The sequence below is a fragment of the Pristis pectinata genome, chromosome 25 (genome assembly GCF_009764475.1).
Source record: "Pristis pectinata isolate sPriPec2 chromosome 25, sPriPec2.1.pri, whole genome shotgun sequence".
Lineage (NCBI taxonomy): Eukaryota > Metazoa > Chordata > Chondrichthyes > Rhinopristiformes > Pristidae > Pristis > Pristis pectinata.
In genome coordinates, this window is record NC_067429.1 from 28,832,641 (window position 1) to 28,857,356 (window position 24,716).

Sequence of the window (24,716 nt, forward strand, 5' to 3'; positions counted from 1 at the left end):
GGAGGGATGTGGTCCGGGTGCAGGTAGATGGGACCAGGCAGAAGATCAGGTGGGCATGGACTAGATGGGCTGAAGAGCCTGTTTCTGTGCTGTGGTACTCTATTTACCTACATTTGCTCCATAGCCTGCTTGTCTAGATGCTGCTTAAATATTATGAGAGCATCTGTCTCCTCCACCACCCCAGGTAGCACGTTCCAGATTCCAACCACTGTGTGGAAAAAAATTCCTCCACTAATGCCCTTTTAACCTACCTCTCACCTTAAACCCATGCCCTCTTGTTTTAGGCAACCCCGCCATGGGTAGAGGATTCTCGCCATCTACCCTATCTATCCCCTGGTAATTTTGTATAAACTGTATCACTGGATCCCACACCTCTGCACATTGTGTACACTGCCCTGGGCAATGTGCTGTTCAAAAGTGTAGACTTGAAAACTGGCTATTGGCAAGTTTGTTTTGTATGTACTATTACTGTAGTAAAATATCCAAAAGTTCCAAAGGGGAGTTATCAAATCAAGTCTGAATCGAGCTAGTTATTGAGATACTGAGAAGCAGCTTAAGCAGAAATGGAGTGAATTCCAGAGCTTGAAGCCTTGACAGCCGAGATAATCCAGTGTCAGTCGGCTTCTGAGGAATAGATGCTTGCAGGGGAAGTATATGCATGTTTTACCTGCTTGTAGCTAACAAAAATGTTTGGACCCCAAGCCAGGCATGAAGTTTAAGATAATAAATTTGAGGTCTATTTCCCACAGCTTTATGTTGTTGCAGTCTGGGTTAATATAGTTGAATGTTGGTTCCTCACACAGGCTCTCTGTTTAGTTTTAATGACATATTTCTGATTTGCAGATACCAGTGTATTCCTGATGTACAGTGAGAAAGCAAGGAGTTGCCTGGAGAGCCGAGGTTCCAGTGTAGGACTGGCCCTGGCCTGTAATGAGAGCTCCAGCAACCAGCAATGGAAGTGGGTGTCCAGGCTGCGTCTCTTCAACCTCGGATCCGAGCAGTGCCTGAGCACTCAGAGGAAGAATGAGACCGTGTCTGTCCTGGGTATGACGGAGTGTGACCAGGAGTCCGCCCAGATGCGATGGCATTGTAACAATCTAGGCAGTCAGCTCAACGGCATCCTGAATCTGCAGCCTGAAGCCAGCACCCCAGAGCCTGAGGGCCTGTGGAGGATCTACAACACCGACGAGGACCTATGCTCTCGACCATATCATGGTAAGGTCTAAATTCCTCAGTACTCCTTAATACCACATGAGTGACTTTTGTTTAGTATTTGGATTTGAATGAACTTCTGACTTCGAGACAATTGGTTAATCCAGCCTCCTTACAGTGACAAAGTTTCTGGATCTTTTAAGCCCACAGCCTCCCTCTCCCCAGATGATAGGATACCTGTTGAGAAAGTGAATTTGATGGACAGCACTTCAGGTTAACCAACTGAAGGCCACAGAATAAAAGGAACTGCGGCAGCTAGGACGGAAAATTGGCTAAGCCAACTGGTGAAGTGTTGTTTTTCAGAGTGGAGGGAAGCATACAGTGTTTCCCCACTGTTTTCCTTAATATAGAAAATTTGGACTTGGCTGCAGAGGCCACAGTTTCCAAAATTGATGCAGAACTTGGGGGTGTAATGAACTATGAGGAAAGTAATAAACTTCAAGTAGATGTAAAAAGGTTTGTGGAATGGGCAGATAGGTAGCAGATGAAATTTAATGCTGAGAAATTTGGCAGAAAAGATGAAAAATGGCACTGAAGACTAGAGGACACAATTCCAGACTGAGCTCAGGGACACAGAAATCTCGGGATGTACGTACCCAGTTTGTTGCAAGTAAACAGGGCAAATTGAGAAAGTGGTTTTAAAAAAAAGCATACAGGTCCCTGGGCTTTGTTTATAAAAGAGGCACCGAGTACAAGAGCGAAGAAGTCCTGATAAATCTTTATAAAACACTGGTCTGGTCACACCTGGAGTACTGTGTTCAGTCCTGGCTGCTGCACTCTAGGAAAGATGGGAGAGCTTTGAGGAGGGTGCAGAAGAGATTTGCCAAAATGATTCTGGAGATAAGGAACTTTAGTTATGTGGGCAGATCAAAAAAGCTAGTGCTGTTCTCCTTGGAATTAAGATCCCATTGAGGTATTTAAAATCAAACCAGATAGAAGGGACAAACTAGATAAAGGAAACTGTTTCCGTTGGCAGAAAGGTCAAGAACTAGGAGGGACAGAATGAGGGTGAATGGCAATAGAACTGAAAGTGAGGAGAAACTTTTTTACACAGTGAGCAGTTAGGTTGTGGAGGAGGCAGGTTCAATTCTAACATTCAACAGGGACCAAGATAATTATCTGAAAGGAAAGGATTCCCATAGATGTTGGGAGAGGATAGGAGGGTGGGTGTAGTGGACTGCTGTTGCATAGAGCTGGTACAGACTTGATGGGCCATATGGCCTCTTTCCATGCTGTAGCCATTGTGTGATCCTGTGAAGTTCGAGGTGGTTTCAGTGCAGCAACTGGTTTACTGGTTTAAGTGACCTGTAGCATTTCAATAAGCAGGTTGTTCAAAGATCAACACATTGCAATGGAAATGATCACATTATTTTTGAATGAATTCCTTCAATGTTTATCTGACTTTCAAGAATAAAGGGTGATGTATATTTTGTTTGATGATCCTCTTGAAAGCATTGGCCTGCAAGAGGGACTGTGATGGACAGTTCCACCAAATGCTGCCTAATTATTAACCTAATGAATGTCTCCAATCCGAATATTTTTGAAAGGTTTTTGTTTACTTGTATATTGACCCGATCACATGAACCATGAGGACACTTATAAAGATTGGGGAATATTAATAGATTGTCAGGGGAAACTTGCAAAAATCTAGAAAAGGCAGATGGGCAAGTGATTTTACAAGTATATAAAAATGTAGAGAGTGTCTAAAGAAAATGTTGGTCTCTTAGAGGGTGAGACTGGGGAACTAATAATGGGAATTAGAGAAATGGCAGCAATTCTAAATAATTACCTTGGGTCAGCCTTCAGTAGAAGACACTGAAACATCACAATAACGGTAATCAAGAGCTATGGGGAGAACGGAAGTTGAAACAATCTCTATACTAGGAGGAAAAGTACTGGCAAACTAATAGAAACATAGAAAAGCTACAGCACAATTCAGGCCCTTCAGCCCACAAAGCTGTACCGAACATGTCCCTACCCTAGAAATTACTAGGCTTACCCATTGCCCTCTATTTTTCTCAGCTCCATGTACCTATCCAACAGTCTCTTAAAAGACCCTGTCGTATCTGCCTCCACCACCGTTTCGGCAGCCCATTCCACGCACTCACCACTCTCTGAGTAAAAAAATTTACCCCTGACATCTCCTCTACCTACTCCCCAGCACCTTAAACCTATGTCCTCTTATGGCCACCATTTCAGCCCTGGGGAAAAGCTTCTGACTATCTACCCGATCAATACCTCTCATCATCTTATATACCTCTATCAGGTCCCCCCTCATCCTCTGTCGCTCCAAGGAGAAAAGGCCGAGTTCCCTCAACCTGCTTTCATAAGGCATGTCCTGCATTACAGGCAGCATCCTTGTAAATCTCCTCTGCACCCTTTCTATGGCTTCCAAATCCTTCCTGTAGTGAGGTGACCAGAACTGAGCACAGTACTCCAAGTGGGGTTAGACCAGGGACCTATATAGCTGCAACAATACCTCACAGCTCCTGAGTTCAATTCCCCAATTGATGAAGGACTATACACCATATGCCTTCTTAACCACAGAGTCAACCTGCGCAGCCACTTTGAGCGTCCTATGGACTCGGACCCCAAGATCCCTCTGATCCTCCACACTGCCAAGAGTCCTACCATTAATACTATATTCTGCCATCATATTTGACCTACCAAAATGAACCACTTCACACTTATCTGGGTGGAACTGCATCTGCCACTTCTCAGCCCAACTTTGCATCCTATCTATGTCCCTCTGTAACCTCTGACAGCCCTCCAAACTATCCACAACACCCCCAACCTTTGTGTCATCCGCAAACTTACTGACCCACCCCTCCACTTCCTCATCCAGGTCATTTATAAAAGTCCCAAAGAACAAGGGTCCCAGTACAGATCCCTGAGGTACACCACTAGTCACCGATCTCCACACAGAATACGACCCTTCAACAACCACTCTTTGCCTTCTGTGAGCCAGCCAGTTCTGGATCCACACTGCAATATCCCCTTGGATCCCATGCCTCCTTACTTTCTCAATAAGCCTTGCATGGGGTACCTTATCAAATGCCTTGCTGAAATCCATATACGTTACACCTACTGCTCTCCCTTCATCGATGTGTTTAGTCACATCCTCAAAAAGTTCAATCAGGCTCGTAAGGCAGGACCTGCCCTTGACAAAGCCATGCTGACTATTCCTAATCATATTATACCTCTCCAAATATTCATAAATCTTGCCTCTCAGGATCTTCTCCATTAGCTTACCAACCACTGAGGTAAGACTCACTGGTCTATAATTTCCTGGGCTATCCCTACTCCCTTTCTTGAATAATGGAACAACATCCGCAACCCTCCAATCTTCCGGAACCTCTCCCGTCTCCATCGACGATGCAAAGATCATCGTCAGAGGCTCCGCAATCTCTTCCCTCACCTCCCACAGCAGCCTGGGGTACATCTCATCCGGTCCCGGTGACTTATCCAACTTGATGCTTTCCAAAAGTTTCAGTACCTCCTCTTTCCTAATATCTACCTGGTCAAGCTTTTCAGCCCACTGCAAGTCCCCACTATAATCCCCCAGATCTTTTTCCATAGTGAATACTGACATAAAGTATTCATTAAGTACTTCCGGTATTTCTTCCAGATCCATACACACCTTCCCACTGCTGCACTTGATAGGCCGTATTCCTTCGCATCTTATCCTCTTGCTTTTCACATACTTGTAGAATGCCTTGGGGTTTTCCTTAATCCTGCCCGCCAAGGCCTTCTCATGTCTCCTTCTGGCTCTCCTAATCTCCTTAAGCTCCTTCCTATTAGCCTTATACTCTTCCAGATCTCTAATATTACCTAGCTCTTTGTACCTTTCGTAAGCTTTTCTTTTCCTTTTGACTAGATTTATTTTAGCCTTTGTACACCGCGGTTCCTGTATCCTCTCGTGACTCCCCTGTTTCATTGGAACATGCCTATGCAGAACTCCACACAAATATCCCCTGAATATTTGCCACATTTCTTCCGTACTTTTACCTGAGAACATCTGTTCCCAATTTAATCTTCCAATTTCCTGCCTGAGAGCCTCATAATTCCCTTTACTCCAAGTAAACGCCTTTCTAGTCTGTCTGTTCCTATCTCTCTCCAGTGCTAACGTAAAGGAGATAGAATTATGATCACTATCACCAAAATGTTCACCCACTGACAGATCTGACACCTGACCAGGTTCATTTCCCAATATCAAATCAAGTACAGCCTCTCCTCTTGTAGTCCTATCTACATATTGTGTCAAGAATCCTTCCTGAACACACTTAACAAACTCCACCCCATCCAAACCCCTCACTGTCTGGAGATGCCAATCGATGTTTGGGAAATTAAAATCCCCCATCACAACAACTCTGTTATTCTCACACCTTTCCAGGATCTGCTTCCCTATCTGCTCCTCAATATCCCTGTTACTATTGGGTGACCTATATATATAAAAAAACACCCAGTAAAGTTATTGACCCCTTCCTGTTCCTAACCTCCACTCACAGAGACTCTGTAGACAGTCCCTCCACAACGTCCACCTTTTCTGTAGCCGCGACACTATCTCTGATCAACAGTGCCACTCCCCCACCTCTTTTGCCTCCCTCCCTGTCCTTTCTGAAACATCTAAAACCTGGCACTTGAAGCAACAATTCCAGTCCCTGAGCCATCCAAGTCTCCGTAATGGCCACCACATCATTAGCTCCAAGTATTGATCCAAGCTCTAAGCTCATCCACCTTGTTCACAATACTCCTTGCGTTAAAATAGACACATCTCAAACCTGTCTGAGCACATCCCTTCTCTATCACCTGCCTATCGTACCTACTACTAGCTTTCTCTACTTGAGAGCCAAACACCTCTTCCCCCGTCTCTCCAGTTCGGATCCCACGCCCCCCCCCAACAATTTTAGTTTAAACTCCCCCCCAGTAGCCTTAGCAAACCTCCCCACCAGGATATTGGTCCCCCTGGAATTCAAGTGGAACCCTGGACCTCTTGGCTCGCTTCCTTGGGTCATAAAGGAAGTGGTTGCAGAGATAATAGTTGTATTGGCTGTAATCCAGAAAAATTCCATGGATTCTGGAGAGGTCCTAGACGATTGGAAAACTGCCATTATTTAAAGGGTGACGGAATGCAGGAAGTAATCGGCCTAACATCTGTCATTGGAAAAGTGCTGGAATCTATTATTAAGGAGTCAATAGTATGATATTTAGAAAATGATGAGACAGTCAAATAAAGACAATACAGAGTTATGAAAGGAAATTTGTTTTTGGCAAATTTACTAGAATTCTTCAAGGATACAACAAACTCTGTGGATAAAGGGAATCTCCAGAAAACACTTGAAAGGTGTCACATAGAAGGTTATCACACAAGATGAGAACACATGTGCTTGGGGGTTAATATTATTGGCATGGATAGGGGAGTGGCTGACTAATGGAAAACAGAGTTGGGATAAATGGATCATTCTTCCAATGGCAGTCAGTAACTATTGAGGTATCACAGGGATCAGTGTTGGGATCTTAACTATTTGTTACCTATATTAATGACTTGGATGAAGGAATCAAATGTACTGCAGCCAGATTTGCTGATGATTCAGAGATAGGTGGGTTATGAGGAGGACACAAAGAGCCTCCAAAGGGATATGGATAGGTTAGGGGAATTGGCAAGAAGTTGGCAGGTGGAATATAATGTGGGAAATGTGAGGTTAAGCTCTTTGGAAGGAAGAATGAAAAAGCAAATTATTATTTAAACTGAGTGACACTCAAAAATATTATGATACAAATGGATCTGGAGGGTCTTGGTGTATGAAGCACAAAAGGTTAGCATGCAAGTACATTGAGTAATTAGGAAAGCTAATGGAATGATGGCCTTTATTGCTTAATGAAGAGAGGTTTTGATGCATTGATGAGACTGTACCTGAAATTCTGTGTACAGTTTTGGCTTCCATATCTAAAGACATGTTGCATTGGAGGCCTGCAGAGAAGGTTCACTAGGTTTATTACTGGAATGAAGGGTTTGACACATGAAGAAAGATTGAGTGTCTTGGAGTAAGGGAATGAGAGGTGATCTTATTGAAGCATAAAAGGTTCTGAGGGAGAGTGACAGGGTGGATGCTGAAAGGATTTTTCCTGAGGGGGTAAAGTTTTGAAATAAAGGGTTGCCTATTTAAGCGAGAGATTAAAAATTTCTGCCAGAAGTTTATGAATCTTTGGAGCCCTCTACCTGAGAGAGCTGTAGCGGTGGAGTCATTGAATGTATTCAAGGTGAGAAGTGACAGCCATTTAAATTGCGAGGGAGCCAAGGAGCATGGGGAGAGAACGGAAAAGTGGTGTGGATGACAAGATTGGATCGTCCAAGATCTTATTAAAGGTACAGCAGGCTCAAATGGCCAAGTGGACCACTCTAGCTCCTTTTTATTATATATGCTTATGTTCTTATGTGATAGTGATAATTTTATATGGTGTTGTGTAAAACTGGTTCTACCTTCACCCCATTTCAACCAAAAATATATAACACAACCATTGTTGATCTCTCAATTGTATGCTGTTTGATGTATGACCTTGTATGTGAATTAATCGTAGAAATAATTTGCAAGCTTCACATCCAGTCAATAGGAAACTATACAGGAGGCTATTTCCTTCCAGGATTCCATCACTCCATATTTAAATTATCCATACCAGCTGATTAAATCACAGACTTACAATTTTCAGATTTTAACTCTTATGTTAATATGTAGTCTTGAGTATTATTTTTGGAAAGCTGTTGTATCATTATAAACAGAGCTACAACAATAAATGAGGCATTTCTGTTTGTGATCCTGGTGGTAACCAAGGCCCAGGCTGATTTTTCCAGTGATTTTTTTTTCTTGTGACTTCTATCTCAGCTGAGGAACGATTGAGAAAATCCATTATTCGATCTGACAACCTGTTCTAAGGTTTCTTGGGCATCGGCAATGAGATACACAGCACCAGTGGTACAAGTGTTTATCAGATGCCTGTCATGTTTAAAGGCTAATTAATTCTTTCTGGGAAAAGTCCTTGGTGATTGGCTAAGTGATTAAAGCACTTTCTGATCTTTGTCCAATCAGAAAAGTTCAGTTTTTCTGGATACTTCAATCAAAAATCATCAAATGATTTTTCTAATAATCAAATAATTTTCTATGTTTTTTTTAAATTTTCTAAATGTCTTCCTCTAACTTCCACTAACACTCAAGCCTCCGCACATCTTTATTCACTTACTGGGTTAAGATAGGCTGCCAATATTTCACAAGACCAAATAGCCACACCGTAAAACACATCATCCTAAGCATTCAACTGCATAAAATAGTCTTTTGAAAATGAGTATTTTGCCCCAGAACAAAACGTTAAAATCACTTCATTCCAGAAATTCATCCAGCGTGAATCGCCCTTTCACCTCTGAAACCATTTCCACATCAGTCATGCACAGAATGACATCATTACCCATTGTAACCCACCTTTAGGGACCTTCTGGGGGAACTTGGGCCACACTGTACAAGAAGTGACCATCATTGTCCCTCCAGAGACAGCAATGCGCCGATACATTGGGATCCTTGAAAGGCAAGCTCCTTATTTGCCTTTCATCCTTGTGACCCACCTCACACCAAGAACTGTATCCTGCACCCACACTATTTGCCATCCCCATTCACCATCACTGCTCTACAACCACACAGTCACTCTTGGTGGCCCTCAAGGGCCAAACCCTGAATCCTTGAACCATGAAAGCTCCCAATATCCTAGTGCTCCAAAATCCCAGCATCTGCCCAATCCTCCCAAACCCCAGTAGCTCTTGCAATCTTCCCAAACCCCAATGCACCCTTCCCCTAACCCTCTAATCCTCTCAGATCCCAGCACTTCCAATCTTCTGATGCTCCTGACTGCCTGATTATTCCCCCACCATAGCCCCTCTGATCCTTATGACCACTGAATCCCATGATCCCCCAATGCAGACATCTATCTTCAGCACCCCATCTACCTCATGGTTACTGGCTGCAATCTTCAGTCAATATCCTCAACTTCTTTCCAATCCTTTTCCCCGCCCTCAGGCCTGGATCATTCTCCTCCACCTTCGACTACAGTAGAGGCCCCAGTCATTCTCCCTTCTCCCCTCAGCTCTCCATGAGGTATCTTTGGGTGAACCTTGGAGTCGATGTATGTTCCACATGGCAATAACAGAACACAGGAGCTTCGTGCTTGCTTTATTCAACCCTAACAGCAAGGAACGCACTACATATGGCTCGCGTCAGATGTATATTTACAAGTACTAGTGATATCATTACATCTTCTGAACACAACACATTACATATAGTATGAAAGTACACTAGACTGCTCTCCCTCTTTACAGAAAATGCATGTAAACACTTCCTACAGGTATAAGCAATGAATACAGGTTCAGCCTGTTGACTAGTTTCCTTGGTCAGCTTGACCTCCTCAGCTGTGTCTGACGTTGTACACAGGCAGAAGAACTTGTTGATTTGACTCACTGCTGCGCTGTGACTCATTACAGTAGTTAACTCCGTACTGAACTAAGGTCCATGCTTCGAGGACTGCGTGATGCAGTGATGGTTAAACAACGAAACCATCTCGATCCCTTGCAGGAGAAGTCGTTCTGTGAGCATCTTGTCTGTGTAAATTTGTGCAGCCCATTTAAACTCAATGTATTATGTTTCCTTTAGAGATCTACACCATCCAGGGGAACTCCCACGGGAAGCCCTGCACCATCCCGTTCATGTATGACAGCCAGTGGTTCCATGACTGCACCACCATTGGGCGAGAGGATGGCCACCTCTGGTGTGCAACAACGGTGGACTACGGCAAAGATGAACGATGGGGGTTCTGTCCCATCGCAAGTGAGTGAGCTTCTGTGTGTAAGGAGGAAACTCTCTCTGCGCTCTGCCACACAGTCTGATCTCTGTCTTTTTCCCTCTCTCTGGTGGGAAGCTATTTTACATTCCCTGTGAGAGTTGAGAAGGTTCACTGCAGGGTTTCCAGTTGGACCATCTTTAGATCTCCTCTGACAGTTTGACAAATCTTGTAATGTGAAACTTTCTTCAAACTCTTAGCAGTTTACCTGGGGCCATGTAGATTTATGACTCTGAAGAAATTTGAAGTGATTTATAGTTTGCTTTTTATGTCATTTCTATTAGGTGCAAATGCGAATCTTAGGGTGCAACTGATTTATTTCAGAGATTTCATGCAAGGAAACCTCAAAATGCATACTATGTGTTAGAGGTCTGTAGTGTCTGAGACATGTGCCAGAGAATGATTTTATGGTTGGACACCCAAGCTTGCGAGAATCGTAATCCAAACCACGCCAAAGGAAGATTTACGGTTCTCTCCTGTTATTGGTTGCGGAGTTGAGAGGCCCTGCACTGCCTCTGGGCAGCTGTGGAGATTCAGGCTGGCCTTCTGCTGGAAAGTCTGTGAGAGTTTGTGGATGTTACACAAGGACAGTGTTAGGTTTGGCTCACTGGCTCTGACTGACCTGCCAAGATTGGCACACAAAGAATGACCAATTGTGTGAGGTGGGAGCTGGCACCACTGAGTGAGCACCCGAAAGTGAGTCACCGCCTGTGAGAGACAGTGAAGCAAGATTGGGAAAGGAGAATAAAGGCTTTGTGCCCACTTTCACCCACAAGGGTTCTTAAAGGCTCTGTGTAGTTCCTTGTGCAACATTTACAGGTAACTTTGGCATGATTCAGCCCACCACATCCAAGGCCTTGTATATTCCATCGGGATCTGCACCTCCCAACATTACTGTCATTAAAGCATGAATTGTATAAGACTCTTGGATCTCTGAACTTTCAGTAACAATCTTTCTCTGCCTGTAGGTGACGACTGTGAGACCTTCTGGGACAGGGACCCACTGACCAACAGCTGCTACCAGTTCAACTTCCAGTCTACTCTTTCATGGAGTGAGGCTCGTACCAGCTGCCAGCAACAGAGTTCCGACCTCCTCAGCATCACCGAACTTCACGAGCAGACCTACATTAACGGTACGACAACGACACGTGCCCACCACTCCTCTGCCAGTCATGAGATTCAGGGTTCGAGTCCCAGCCCAGGATTTAAACACATAATCTAGACTCCCAATGCAGCACAGAACACAAGCAAATGGAATCAGGAATTGGCCACCAGACACCTCAAGCCTGCCCTGCAATTCAGTATGATCATGGCTGATCTGTGCTGGCCTCAACTCCTCTTCTGTGCCAAATCTCCATATTTGGAGATTTGGAAATTTCCAAATCTTATATTCGCCTTGCCTTGATCTTTCAAATACTTATCTATCTCCATCTTAAATGTATCCAACGGTCCGGCCTCCACCACCCTCGGGGGCAGAGAACTCCAGAGATCCACCACCTTCCGAGAGAAGAAATTTGTTTGCCTCTCAGTTTTAAGTGACTGTTCCCTTATTTTGTAGCTCTGCACCGTAACTCTCCCAAGAAGATAAAAATTAGGGTCTTTTACCCCCTTGAGCTTGTTTCACCATTCATAAGATCACGGCTGATGAAGTGTCCCGAAGAAGGGTCCTGACTCAAAGTTGACCACCTACTTTTCTCCACGGTTGCTGCCTGGCCTGCTGAGTTCCTCCAGCATCATAGTGTTTTTCATAAGATCACGGCTGTTCTGATTGTAACTTCAAATGTGCATCCCCAACTACCTTCTGAAATTTTTCATTCCCTTGCTTGTCACATTTCTATCAATGTTGCACACATTCAACATTGCACACATTCGAAAATTCTAGATCCACTGCTCTTTGAGAAAGCGAATTCCAAAGACCCACAACCCTCAGGGAAAACATTTTGCCTCATCTCTGTATTAGCTGGGTGGACCCTTATTTTTAAACAGTGACCCCCAGTTCTGTGAAATGGTAAATTGGTTTATTATTGTAAAATGTACCGAGGTACAGCAGAAAAACTTTGTTTTGCACGCCATCCATACAGATCACTTCATCACATCAGTACATTGAGGTAGTACAAGGGAAAAGCAATAATAGAATGCAGAATGGGGATATAAGAGACCTGCAGTTGCCGGAAATCTGGAGCAATGAACACAAAATGTAGGAAGAACTCAGCAGGTCAGGGAACATCTATGGAGGGAAGGGAAATATTGACTGCTCAGTTTCCTCCATAGATGCTGCCTGACCAACAAAATGCAGAATAAAGTGTTACAGTTACAGAGAAAGTGCAGTGCAGGAATTCTTAGAGTCATAGAATTTAGATTTAAAAGAGTAGAACGATTATAATAGAAGTAATGAGTAGATCCGCACAAGAGGAAGCGTCCCCTCCACATCCACCCTGACAAGACCCCTGAAGACCTAGGGCTTCAGTCAAGTCCCCCCTCATTCTTCTGGACTCCAGCTGCTCTGACTTGTTCTTCTCGAGGGCACCTTAAACCATGCTTTCTGTGGCCGTCTCTGACCAAACAATTGGGACGTTGCTGTTGACAATGGCGTTCTTCTTGGTGCCCTTCCACCTTTGGTCAATATTGATTAAAACAGGTGCTTTGGCCATTTATGTTGTGCTGTTTATACTTTGACTGCTGCAATTGCCACAGTGGTTATCCTTCAGAGAAGTGGTTTGGGCTGTGCGGGACGTGCTAACTAATTACGAGTTCTTTTTCACTCCCCCTCCCTCTTTTACTTTCTGCAGTGTATGGAGTCCGTCGTAGCTGCAGGTAATAGTTAGAATTACAAATGGATTATATAGCACAGATGAAAGCGAGAACTTAAATTTAACAACAGCTGTTGGATGCAATGCAGCTACAAAGCCAGCAAATTACTTTTGAAGCAAAGTCATTGTTGTTTTGAAGAGATGCATGGTAGCTTATCTGCGCAAGTTTAAACTCTTCCTGTTACTGCCAATCTATTGACCTAATCAAATAATCCAAGACCTCTGGACCAGAATGCACCAAAATAAATGGCAGGAATAGGGTGGGAGGTGAGGCTGGGGCAGTGGGAGAGAGAGAGAAGGATTATGATGTTAGAAACGACATTTCTGGCAGTGTGCATGTTGGAATTTTGCAGGCAGTTGGCTTAGAGAGCGGAATGTTGGTCCAAGATCACTTAGCTGTTGACCCTGCACCTCGCAGAGGTCATCCAATCCCCTTACTGTAATGTCAGCACCTGTTTCCAACACGTTATGTAAATCGGAGGTGCCAGCACAGGTCGCTTCTATTAGAGATATTGTGGTATCTTTTCCCACAGCTCTCGCTGCAGTATTTGTGTATGTTTTTTATGTTTTCTTTTCCACGCTGTTGGTCACATGACCTGCCAGCTCTGGGATTCCAGGGGAGGGGGTTAAGCCAGAGCCCGGGGGGGGGGGGGGGGGGTAACTCCTCCTCCTAACGTTTTGCCTCAGCCTAAGCTGGAATGTTCCCATGTTGTGAGTCACTTCCTTTGGCAGAAGCCTGAGAGCAAAGTCTGGCAGAAGCTACCGAGACAGCAGAGTTTCTGCTCCAAGTGCCTGCAGTTGATCCCTTGGTTCGTTTTAGTTTGAAACAACCGTCAATGATAGAGGAATGGGGGACCAGAGACACAGCCACTATCAACATTTTAATATTGTGTGTAAGAGCCACTAACCTGAACACCCTTGTCCCTAAACATGTGCTGAGTCTGCATTTCCCAACCCAAGGGATCCATTAGTCATGTTGTATTCAAGAAAAAGTGTGATGGATTTTCAGATATTAAGGCTATCGAGGGATGTGGGGTTAGTGCAGGAAAGTGGAGCTGTGTTAAAGATCAAAGGTAGGGCTGAATGGCCTGGTCTTCTGATATCATTATGTTCACCCGTTTGATTTCTGAGTGGGTTTAGTGATATCATCTTAAGTGGGATTTTGTTTCCCACATGTAACATTTGCCAAGGTTTCCATCAGTGTCGAACTCTGTCCCTCTAGCCCTGAGACCCCCACCACCTCCTCAACCTTCCCTCTGTCAGCTGAGGCCACACAACTTGCAGCAGAAATGAGAAGGGTACACTCACAGCTGAGTGTGGAAACTGTGAAATAGTTAATCTGACCACAAGTTGGCATGAAAATGATGGAGTTTAAGATTGTGATAAAAGGGTACTTAAAAATCACGGTAGAGTCACAGTGGCTTTATGAAAGGAAAATCATATTTGACAAATCTGATGGAGTTTTATTGAGGACATAACAGCCGGTGGATTGGGGAGAACCAGTGGAGGTAGTACATCTGGATGAGGTACCTCACAAATAGTTTAAAAATAAATGCTCACTGTATTGGGGTTCAGGGGACACAAAAGTTGGCAGATGGAGTGTAGTGAGGAAAAATGTCAGGTTGTTCAATTTGATAGGAACAGTTTCTCTGGAAAAAAAAATTGTGATAAACTTGTATATGTTATGGTACAGGAGGATCAGAGGAAGCTCCTTCAGCCAATGCAGAAAGGGAATAAATAGACACAGCAAGCAGTTAGGAAGCTAAGTGGTTTGTTGTCCTTGACAACCATATGAAAGGCATGCTGCAGTTGTACGGGGCTTAAGTAGGTCCACACCTGGAGTTTTCTTCTCAGTACTCATTGAAGGTGTCATTGCAGTGTGGGTGGGTGAGGCAGCTTCTTGTGAGGATGGATTGTAATGTTCATTTACTGTTGAATTCACTGCCACCTCGCTACCAAGAATGCCAAACTTGGAGGAGTTTGTCATCCTCTGGAGGGATTTCTGTTTACCTGTTTTGGCTCGTTCACCCCAGTGGTTTCTGTTTCCTTCTTGCCTTCCATGAGGGTAAATGCTGGAAGACAATCATCTCAAGGTGAGGGGTTGACCATTTAGCCTGAGATGAGGAGAACAATTTACTCAGTTGTAATTTTTTTGGAACTCTCTACCTCAGAGGGTGGTGGATGCTCAAGTCGTGAGTTTGTTTAGAGTTGAGCTCAATAGACTTTTAAACATTCTGGGGATTAAAGGATATGAGTATTTGGTGGGAAGATAGACATGAGCTAGAGGATCATTTTTGACCTTTTGAGTTGCAGTGCAGGCCCTGTTTCTAAATATTCTGTTCCGAAGTTCTTTAGTTACAATGACCCCATTTTCCTCAGCCTACCTTAGTCCCAGGCCTTTTCTAAAGCAACTTCAAATCGGGTCACTTGTTTCAAATTCAGATACAAATATACCTTGATATAGGCAGAAGGTATTTAGTTCTATTCGAGTAATAATCTGGAGTTCAAATCCCACCATTATAACTAAAGAATTAGGATTTGAATTTGGTTTTCTTTTTAAAAATCTGAAAATGCAAAATTGGTCTTGGGTAAAGTGACACAGCTTTACACTGTCATTAAAAGCCTAATGTGCAAAAGGAAAGCTGCCATTTACCCACTCTGGGCTGTATATGAGGCCTGTGCTGTGTCAACTTGATTGATTCTTAATCTCCATCAGAAGGTCCAGTGGTTCAAAAGGAAGGTCTTTTCACCATCTTCCCAAGGGTAACTGGAGATGGACAATGAATGCTGGCATTCCCAGTAACACCCAACTCCTGGGAATAAATAAAAAAAAACAATTGACTGCAATCTAATGCATGGTTAGTGAGTTGTGCAGGAAGAACCACGGCAGAGAATTAATTCACTGAAACCTGGAATGCATAAGATGTAGAAGCAGAAGTAGGCCATTTGGCCCATCAGGTCTTCTCTGCCATTCAATCATGGCTGATTTTGTTTTTCCTCAACCCCATTCTCCAGCCTTCTTTCCGTAACCCTTAACCCCCTTACCAATCAAGAACCTATCAATCTCTGCCTTAAATAGACCCAATGACCCAGCCTCCACAGCCCTCTGTGGCAACGAATTCCACAGATTCATCACCCTCTGGCTGAAGAAATTCCTCCTCATCTCGGTATTAAAAGGACGTCCCTTTATTCTGAGGCTGTGTCCTCGGATCCTAGACTCTCCTACTGATGGAACCATCCTCTCCACATCCACTCTATCCAGGCCTTTCAGTATCTGATAGGGCTCAATGAAACCCCACCCCCCCATCCTTCTGAACTCCATCGAGTACAGGCCCAGAGACATCAAGCACTCAAACACTGCATGATCAGTCTACAGTGATGATGTTCCAGATTAGCTGCTGTTAATCTAGGCAACATTTTTATGCTGTGATGTTATTTCTTTTTCTAGGCCTCTTGACTGGCTATAGTGCAACTCTTTGGATTGGCCTGAACGATCTGGACGTTGATGGTGGCTGGCAGTGGTCTGATGGGTCCCCACTGAAGTACCTCAACTGGGAGAGTGGTAATCAGTTTTAAATAATTGAGTAGTTCTTTTCTGCCTTTAGCACAACTCTCTTCCACAATCAACTCATCAGGTTACAGCCTAGGTTCATTGTGTACTTTCTGACGTTAAAGTTGCTATATTAATGCAATTTCATCCTCGAGACCACGTTATCTTCGAGATGGTCTGAGCAAGTTTGCCAGGCTGTATTGCTCCCTCCAAAATAAAGCCGAAAAGGCTGGAAATACTCAGCAGGTCAGGCGATAGCTGTGGAGAGAGAAACAGAATTAACATTGCAGATGATCAGCAATTCAAGGATTCCAAAGACGTACGGGTTAGGAAGTTGTGGGCGCGTTATGTTGGCGCCGGAAGCACGGCGACACTTGCGGGCTGCCCTCAGAACACTCAATGCAAAAGATGCATTTCACTGTGTGTTTCGATGTACACGTGATTAATGAAGATATCTTACATTTTCAGCATCCACATTTTGTTTCCTTCTGGTTAATTCTGATAACTATTCACCTTCTCCCAATTCTGCTTCCTCCAGGCATATTTGTGTTGTTCACTAATCATCCTCATCCACTGTCACTTCTTTCCTCTGCTGCCATCCACCCTGTCACAGGCTTTTCTTTATGCCCTTTCTCCCTCTCCCACTATCCCTGTATTATAAAGCTTGTTTTTATCTCTAACTTCTCCCAATTCTGATGAAGGGCCGTTGGTTGCAACGTTAATCCTGGGAAGCTGCTGACAGACGAGCTGAATATTTTCAGCAAATTTTGTTTGATTTCACATTTTCCAGCATCTGCAGCATTTTATTTCCTCACACTTCACCCTGCACGTGGACTGCAGCTGTCAGTCTGTACTGTCTTCCAAGTACTCTACCTCCCAATTGAATAGAAAAACATGCAAAATGGGAATCATATGGATGGAATACTGACTTAAAAATGTGGTCTAAATAACGCCCATGACCCGAAATTTCCTTATGATGTGTAAGGAGGCCTTTGAGCCCCTGGAGTCTATGCTGGCTCACAGAGCAATCCCATTCCCCCACTGATTTTCTTTGTAACTCATTCTTCCCACATTTCCCATCAAATCCACCCTGATTCTCTCACACTTGGGGTAATTTACAGTAGCCAGTTAACCAACTAGCCAGTACGTCTGTGGGATGTGGGAGGAATGACGGGTCACGGTCACATGGTCAGAGGGAGACAGCGCAGGAGGTCGTGACTGAACCCACTTTGCTGGAATTGAGGGGCAGCTGTTCCGTCGGCTATGCCTCTTTGTCACCCCTGACCTCAGCAAGGATCTGCATAGCTCCTGCCACACTCTAGGAGCCACACGAAGTACTGCTTCGTCGAGCACCTTCGCTCCGTCCGCTGCGACAGCCAGGATCTCCCGGTGGCCACCCACTTCAATTCCACATCCCATTCCCACACTGACATGTCTGTCCACGGCCTCCTCTACTGCCACGGTGAGGCCAGACGCAGGTTGGAGGAGCAACACCTCATATTCTGTCTTGGTGGTCTCCAACCTGACGGCATCAACATCGATTCCTCTAACTTCCGTTAACCCCTCCTCTCTGTTTTGCTCCCCGCTCCCTTTGTTTTCCCTCATTCCTGTGGCCCCCTCAACCCTTCACTTTCCCTTCTCCTGCCCTCGTGACCTGCCCATCACCTCCCTCTGGTTCCCCACCTCCTTCCCTTTTATTCCATGGTCTACTGTCCTATCAGATTCCTTCTTTGGCCCTTCGCCTCTTCCACTTATCGCCTCCCAGTTTCTCACATCACTCCCTTTCATCCCCCCTTCCCCACCCACCTACCTTCCCCCTCGCACCTGGACTCACCTATCACCTGCCAGCTTGTGCTCCTCCCCCTCCCCTGACCTTTTTATTCTGACCTCTGCCCTCTTCCTTTCCAATCCTGAAACATCAACTGTTTATTTCCCTCCATAGGCGCTGCCTGACCTGCTGAGTTCCTCAGACATTTTGTGTGTGTTACACTATAGGAACCTGTGCTTTCAGACACACCTTGTGGCTTTGCCTTTGAAATGGGTATCAGTGTTACACAAGCAGATCAGCTGTGAGTTCAGAAATGTTCCTAAAACAATTCGCTGTCACCATTTTTCATTTGGTCTTCTCTCACTTTTTCTTTCCGTCTCTCACTTTCCCTTTATCTATCTCTCATTTCTTTCATCTCTTTTCCTTTCTCTTAGTCCCTTTCTCTGCCACTCACTTTCTCTTCCCCCTCCGACTGTGATTTCCTCCTTAGTCTGCCTTCCCTCATTTATTCTTGTTGAAGTTGTGAGCTGAGCCAGTCACAACCTCAGCTCGATGCTCACTTTCCAAACGGAACTCACTGGGAAGCTGCCAAACTTTGGCAGATTTTATTCTTCTCCCCTGGTCAAGTGATGACTTTTTTTTATTTGATCTAACCTCGTGTAGGTGAGTAGTAGAATCTGGGTGGAGTTGATGGGAATGTGGAAAGAATGTGTTATAGGGAAAATTAGCAGGGTAGGAGGATTGCTCTGTGAGCTGGCATAGACTGCATGAGCCAAATGGCTCCCTAAGTCATAAGCAAATACAGAAATTTTTGGATCAGGGTACATAGATGTTATTTAGATCACATTTTTAGGTCTGTATTCAATCCTTATAGTTCCTATATTTCATGATTTTCTATTTACTTGGGAAGTAGAGTGCTTGGAATGTGATATCAAATGACTGACTTTGGCTCAGAGATCCTTGCAGCTGAGGTTTCATTTAAGGACTGCCCTAAGGTTTTGTTCGTTTTCTTCTATGCTGTAACTTTCTTGTGTGGACAGTGTTGGAAAGACTGATGTCTAGAAGTTGGATTGCACCTTTTTTTTAGTGTACTAGTAATGTTCTGTTTCCCCACCAAACATCTAAAACTATCAAAAAAAAAGCTTGAAACAGCAGCAAGAGAAAAACAAACTGCTGGAGGAACTCAGCAGGTCAGGCAGCATCTGTGGAGGCAAAGGGATGGTCAGTGTTTGGGGTCAAGATCCTGCATCAAGGCACGAAACATTGACCGTCCCTTTGCCTTCACAGACTCTGCTTGACTCTCTGTGTTCCTCCAGCAGTTTGTTCTTTGCTCCAGATCCTAGTATCTGCAGTCTCGTGTCTCCCTTGAAACATCCGAAGGTTGTATTACACCTAGAAATGTGCGATAGAATGAAAGCTGCGTGATTGTAAATAGAACCTCACCGAATTTCCTCGCCTCTCTTGACACTTCACTGCACCTCAGCCAGGACTCTGTCAGCTCTGGACAGCGCACTCCCCAGGACAGTCAGACAGCAGCAGCAGATCCTTTGACCATCATGGAGGAGACAGAAGCTTTGGGCAACAGGGAGAGAGTTCCCACCAAGGGTCCTGGTCAATGAGGTACATGTAAGGAGGAAGATCCTGTATGCTGAGGTGATAAGGGAGTGAGGCAAGAGGTCCACCAGTGGAAGAGACTGGCAGAAGGTGCGAAAGTCCCCACACAATGCAGCAGTGGTGAATTGTGTCACGAGGTAGTTCAATGGGGTCTGCACACACCACCGTTCACATCGGCAGAGTGAAGACGCTCAGGAAATGTATTTTATGAAGATGTCTAAGTTCATTAAGTGAGGCACCACTCATCAGGATGTATAGATGTGAAAGTCATTGAAGTGACTGGAGGAGGAATTTGTGCGCTATACTCAGTACAGTGGACCTGAACAGCATAAGAGGAGGCATTTTGTGTCATTTGTGCTAATTAAGTGTGCTGCTGTGGCACTACCACCTCTAACCTTGTGGTCTGGCTTATCCATCACTCTACCATTACTATCAAGCCAGAAGATCCACCCTGGTTCAGTGAGGAATGGAGCAGGACATACTTTTAAAAAAAAAAGAGGTGTGAGTCTGGTAAAGCTACAACACAGGACAACCTGCAAGGTCATAGTCTCACAGCAACACACCTGATTGAGTTTCTGCAATCCTACCACATTTAGTCGTGAATGGTGGACAATTAAAAAGCTGACAGGAGGAGGAGGAGGCTCCAAGAATATCCCCATCCTCAGTGATGGCAGGGCCCAGCATGCGAGTGCTAAAGTGAAGGCTGAAGCAACAATGTTCAGCCAGAGGTGCTGAATAGATAATCCACGTGGGCTTCTTCTGAGATCCTCACCACAACTTAAACTCGTCCTCAGCCAACTCAGCTTGCTCGGTGTGACGTCCTGAAATGGCTGGGAGCACCTGGTGGAGCAGGAGCGATGGGACTAGACAACTCTTGGCTGTTGTACAGAAGGCCTGTGTTCTAGGACTAGCTGTGTCTCTAGCTCTGATGTTCCGCTGCCATTACAGCTCTGACAATGTAGAAAATTGCCCTGTTCACAAAATGGCAGTCGGGTCCAATCCAACAAATTACCGCCCGATCAGGCTACCTTGAATCCAGCATAGTCACGGGCATCGAACAAAAATCACTTCAATGGGTTTGATTCATGGAGGAAGATGATTGTGGGTTGTTGGTGATCATAATCTCTGCCCCAGGACACCGCTGCAGGAATTCTTCTCGGCAGAGACCTTGGCACAACCATCGTCAGCTGTCTCACCAATGACCTTCCTTCATCAGAAGGCCAGAAATCTGGATGTTTGCTGCTGATTTGTTCGATGTACAGTTCCATTCACAGTTCCTAAGCAAATAAAGAAGCTCCTGCCTGAACATAGCAAGACCCAGACAACATTCAGCCACGGATTAATAAATAGGAGGTATCATTTACAACACAAAAGTGGCACCATCTCCAACCATATAGCCTTGGCATTGAATCCCAGCCCCCCACCCCCCACCAACAATACCCTGGGAGTCACTATTGACCAGAAACTCAACTGGACCAACCGCATAAATACCATGGAGCAAGAGCAGGGCAGAGGGTGGTAACCATGCAGTGAATAACTCACCACCTGACTCTCCAAAGCTGTTCCACTATCTACAAAGCTCATCAGAAACATGAGAGACATCCCTCCACTTGCCAGAATGAGTGTAGCTCTGAGGAGGAGAATGAGGGAACTTGACACCATCCAGGAAAAAGTATCACAGAACTCCCTCCACAGTGGGAGAACCTTCACCAGAAGGACTGCACCAGTTCAAGCAGGTGGCTCACCATCACCTTCTTGAGGACATTTAGGAATGGGCAATAACTGCTGGCCTCGCCAGCACCGCCCAGTCCCAGGAAACGAATAAAATAGGTTGTTCATTGGAGAGGTCTGGGTAGGATGTAGTGTTTCTGAAGGCTCTGTGGGTGATCGACATATCATCTCCTCCTCTGTGCCCAACCCATTTTGATAGCCAGTGATCATGATGCTCCCTGTCATGTGTAGCAACCTCTGAAAGGGTGTGAACTGCCTCCTGAAGCTGCCTGTACAAGATTGCCGATATCAGCAGCGTCTACCTTTTTAAATAGCAAGAAAACCAAACATCGAGCAAAATGTGTGCCAAGTTCTGCTGAGACTTCCATGGCGGTTGTATCGTGGAGCTTTGATCTCCAGTTTATGTTGGTATGGGTACTTTGTGAATAGCAATAATATTTATTTTTCCAGATCAGGCATGCTGATGTGGGCAGCAGAGTGGTGCAGCTTGTAGAGAGTGAAGGTACAGGAAATCTCGATCTTCACATTCAAAGTGCTGCCAATGCTGGGGTCACTTGGAAAATTTAACACTGCGATTGATGGATTATTCTTAGGCAAGAATAAGCAGCGAGGCTGGCAGAGATGCAGCTGTGGCCTCTTTGCTCCAGTAACCCGGGTGGATTCATGACCTCGGGTGGGATCTGTGTGGAGTTTGCACGTGCTCCTTGTGCCCACATGGGATTTCCCCAGGTGCTCCGGTTTCCTGAAATGTCCCAAAGGTGTGTGAGTTGGTAGATTAATTAGCCTCTGTAAATTACCCCTTGAGTGTTGGAACTGATGGGAGAATAGGTTACAGGCAGAATTAGTGGGAGATTGGGATTGCTCTGTTAGTCGGAATTGACTCAATTCTATGTTGTAAAGAAATATGAAATCTGAAACTGTTGTTATTTCACCCACAAATGATCTCCGGCACAATGCACTCTAGATAAAGTCAAAATTAGATCATATGTTGCCTAAAAATTGGGGTTGAATTTGTATGTGGCCGCAGCATAAACTGACAGGAGACCTGGTCTTGGCCTAAGCCAGGTCCAACATTAATATAGCCTCCTAACTTCTTCCCTTTCTCCCTCTGGTAGATCAGCCAGTGAACTCATTGGAGGAAAACTGCGGAGTTATCCGGACTGAGTCTTCGGGAAGGTGGCAGAACAAAGACTGTGGCATCGCTAGGCCATACGTCTGCAAGAAGAAGCCAAAATCCATCAATCCTGTGACCACAGGTAGGGAATTAACCAAGTGTCCTAGCTCCCTAATTAACACAGAATCCCTGTACCATGTTGGGAAATAATTGGCTTATCCTGCTGAGGAAAGTTTCTGTAGAACAAACCCGCCCTTCATCCTATCAGTTGCTAGCAGCCTGACACTGAGTACTGAGGCTGCAGTGCCAATGAAGAATAAAACTGTAGACATACTTCCAAAATGTGCGTGGGATCTAGAATTAGAAGCCCACTGGTGATGGAGGCTGGGGGTACATTAGAGGAACGGTAGATTAGGTGGGATGATGGAGCCAGGGCTTGTAGAATGGTCATGGTTTCAAAAGAAGCCAGGAGATGATGTGGCCAAGGATCTTTGGAGGGGGCCAAGTGCTATTGAGAAGCAGATCAGGTCAGTAGAACAGATCTTCTGTTTGAGTAATAGAACCATCAAGGAAGCTCCTAATTATCCACTGTGCGCTGAACTTAAGCCACACTTGTGGGTAGATTTAAGTGTTGTTTATGTCCCTGATCTGGCAGGAATTTGCAGTAGATTATAGCTCATTCTGATTAAAAGCAGATGATATTTTAGCAGTGCCTCAGTAAAAATAGGCTGTCCTGAACTAACCCAGCCAGAGGAGCCTTGAGCTGTGAGAGGGCTTGAGGGATCCTTGGCGTGTGCTGACCAAAGGTGATTATGTTTGCTTCCTCTGTGAGTAACTGCGGTGCTCACCGAGACCCTGAGATCATTGGGTTGGGAGATGCTTCCTGTTCTTTGTTGTGTCACATTAAACTTGGAAGAGGAATAGGTTTAAAGCAAGATTGTCCCGACTCTAGTTTCCTCCTCTCTTCAATACAACAGTGTCTTTGCTTCTGAAAGAGCTTAGTTAGGTTTGGAAGAGGAATAATCCTCATTCAAAAACAGGGAGACAAAGAGCTAAAATGAGAGCTGGGCCATTCAAGAAGGAAATCAGAAAATAACTTTTTATGCAAGGGGAAATGGAAATCTCAAACTCCGTCCCTGAAAGGATGTGAGGTTGAAGTAACTGACATTGTCGAGACAGAGATTGATCCATTAATCTGGAGCAAAAACAAAACAAACTGCTGGAGGAACTCAGTGGGTCAGGCAGCATCTGTGGAGGCAGAGGGATGGTCAACGTTTCGGGACGAGACCCTGCGTCAGGACTGAGGGTGAAGAGTGGAGGTGGCCAGTATAAAGAGGTGAGAGGGAGGGGGCAAGGCAGGGGCTGGCAGGCGATAGGTGGAGCCGGGTGAGGAGGGAGATACTAGGTAGATGGATCCAGGTGGGGGAGGGTGGGTGGAGTTGGGAGGCAGCAGCTGGTGGGTGGTAGGTGCAGACAGATGGGTAGATGGAGCTGGGATGGGTTGGAGGCTAGAAGATGATTAGTGGAGACACAAGAGGCTGTAGATGCTGGAGTCTGGGAAGTAAGGAAGATGATACGTGGAACTAGATAAGGGAACGATGATGGAAATAATAGGCAGATGGAACCGGTTGGGGGAGGTGATAGGAGACCCAGTGGGATTGAGAAGGTATTTGAAAGGTCTTCCAAACCTAATTAAGCTCTTTTAGAAGCAAAGACACTGTTGTAATGAAGAGAGATGGAAATTAGAGTCAAGACAATCTTGCTTTAAACCTATTCCTCTTCCAAATTTCATGGGATATGGAACAAAGCCAGGCAGGTAGATGGAGTTGAGATGCAATTTGGGTGGTAGGTAAACCTTAGTCTGACAGGGGCTGAATGGCCTTTGTTCTAGGAGCTTGGCTACAACCATTGTGAATATTGGATTAAAGCAAAATTGTTTTAACTCTGGTTTCCTTATTTCTTCATTACAACAGTGTCTTTGCTTCTAAAAGAGCTTAATTGGCTGCAAGGCACTTTGGCACATCCTGAGGCATGAAAGGC

The 24,716-nt window shown here is 44.9% G+C and overlaps 1 protein-coding gene across 2 annotated transcripts in view; it reads left to right on the plus strand.

Moving 5' to 3' along the window:
• Window positions 1-24,716, plus strand: part of mrc2 (mannose receptor, C type 2) — a 197,902-nt gene that overhangs the window by 52,365 nt on the left and 120,821 nt on the right. For both annotated transcript variants that reach the window (XM_052038769.1, XM_052038770.1), the window contains 5 exons: window positions 844-1,215; window positions 9,903-10,076; window positions 11,058-11,222; window positions 16,348-16,461; window positions 22,678-22,818. In XM_052038769.1, the coding sequence (XP_051894729.1) occupies window positions 844-1,215; window positions 9,903-10,076; window positions 11,058-11,222; window positions 16,348-16,461; window positions 22,678-22,818 (966 nt within the window). The remainder of the gene's footprint in view (window positions 1-843; window positions 1,216-9,902; window positions 10,077-11,057; window positions 11,223-16,347; window positions 16,462-22,677; window positions 22,819-24,716) is intronic.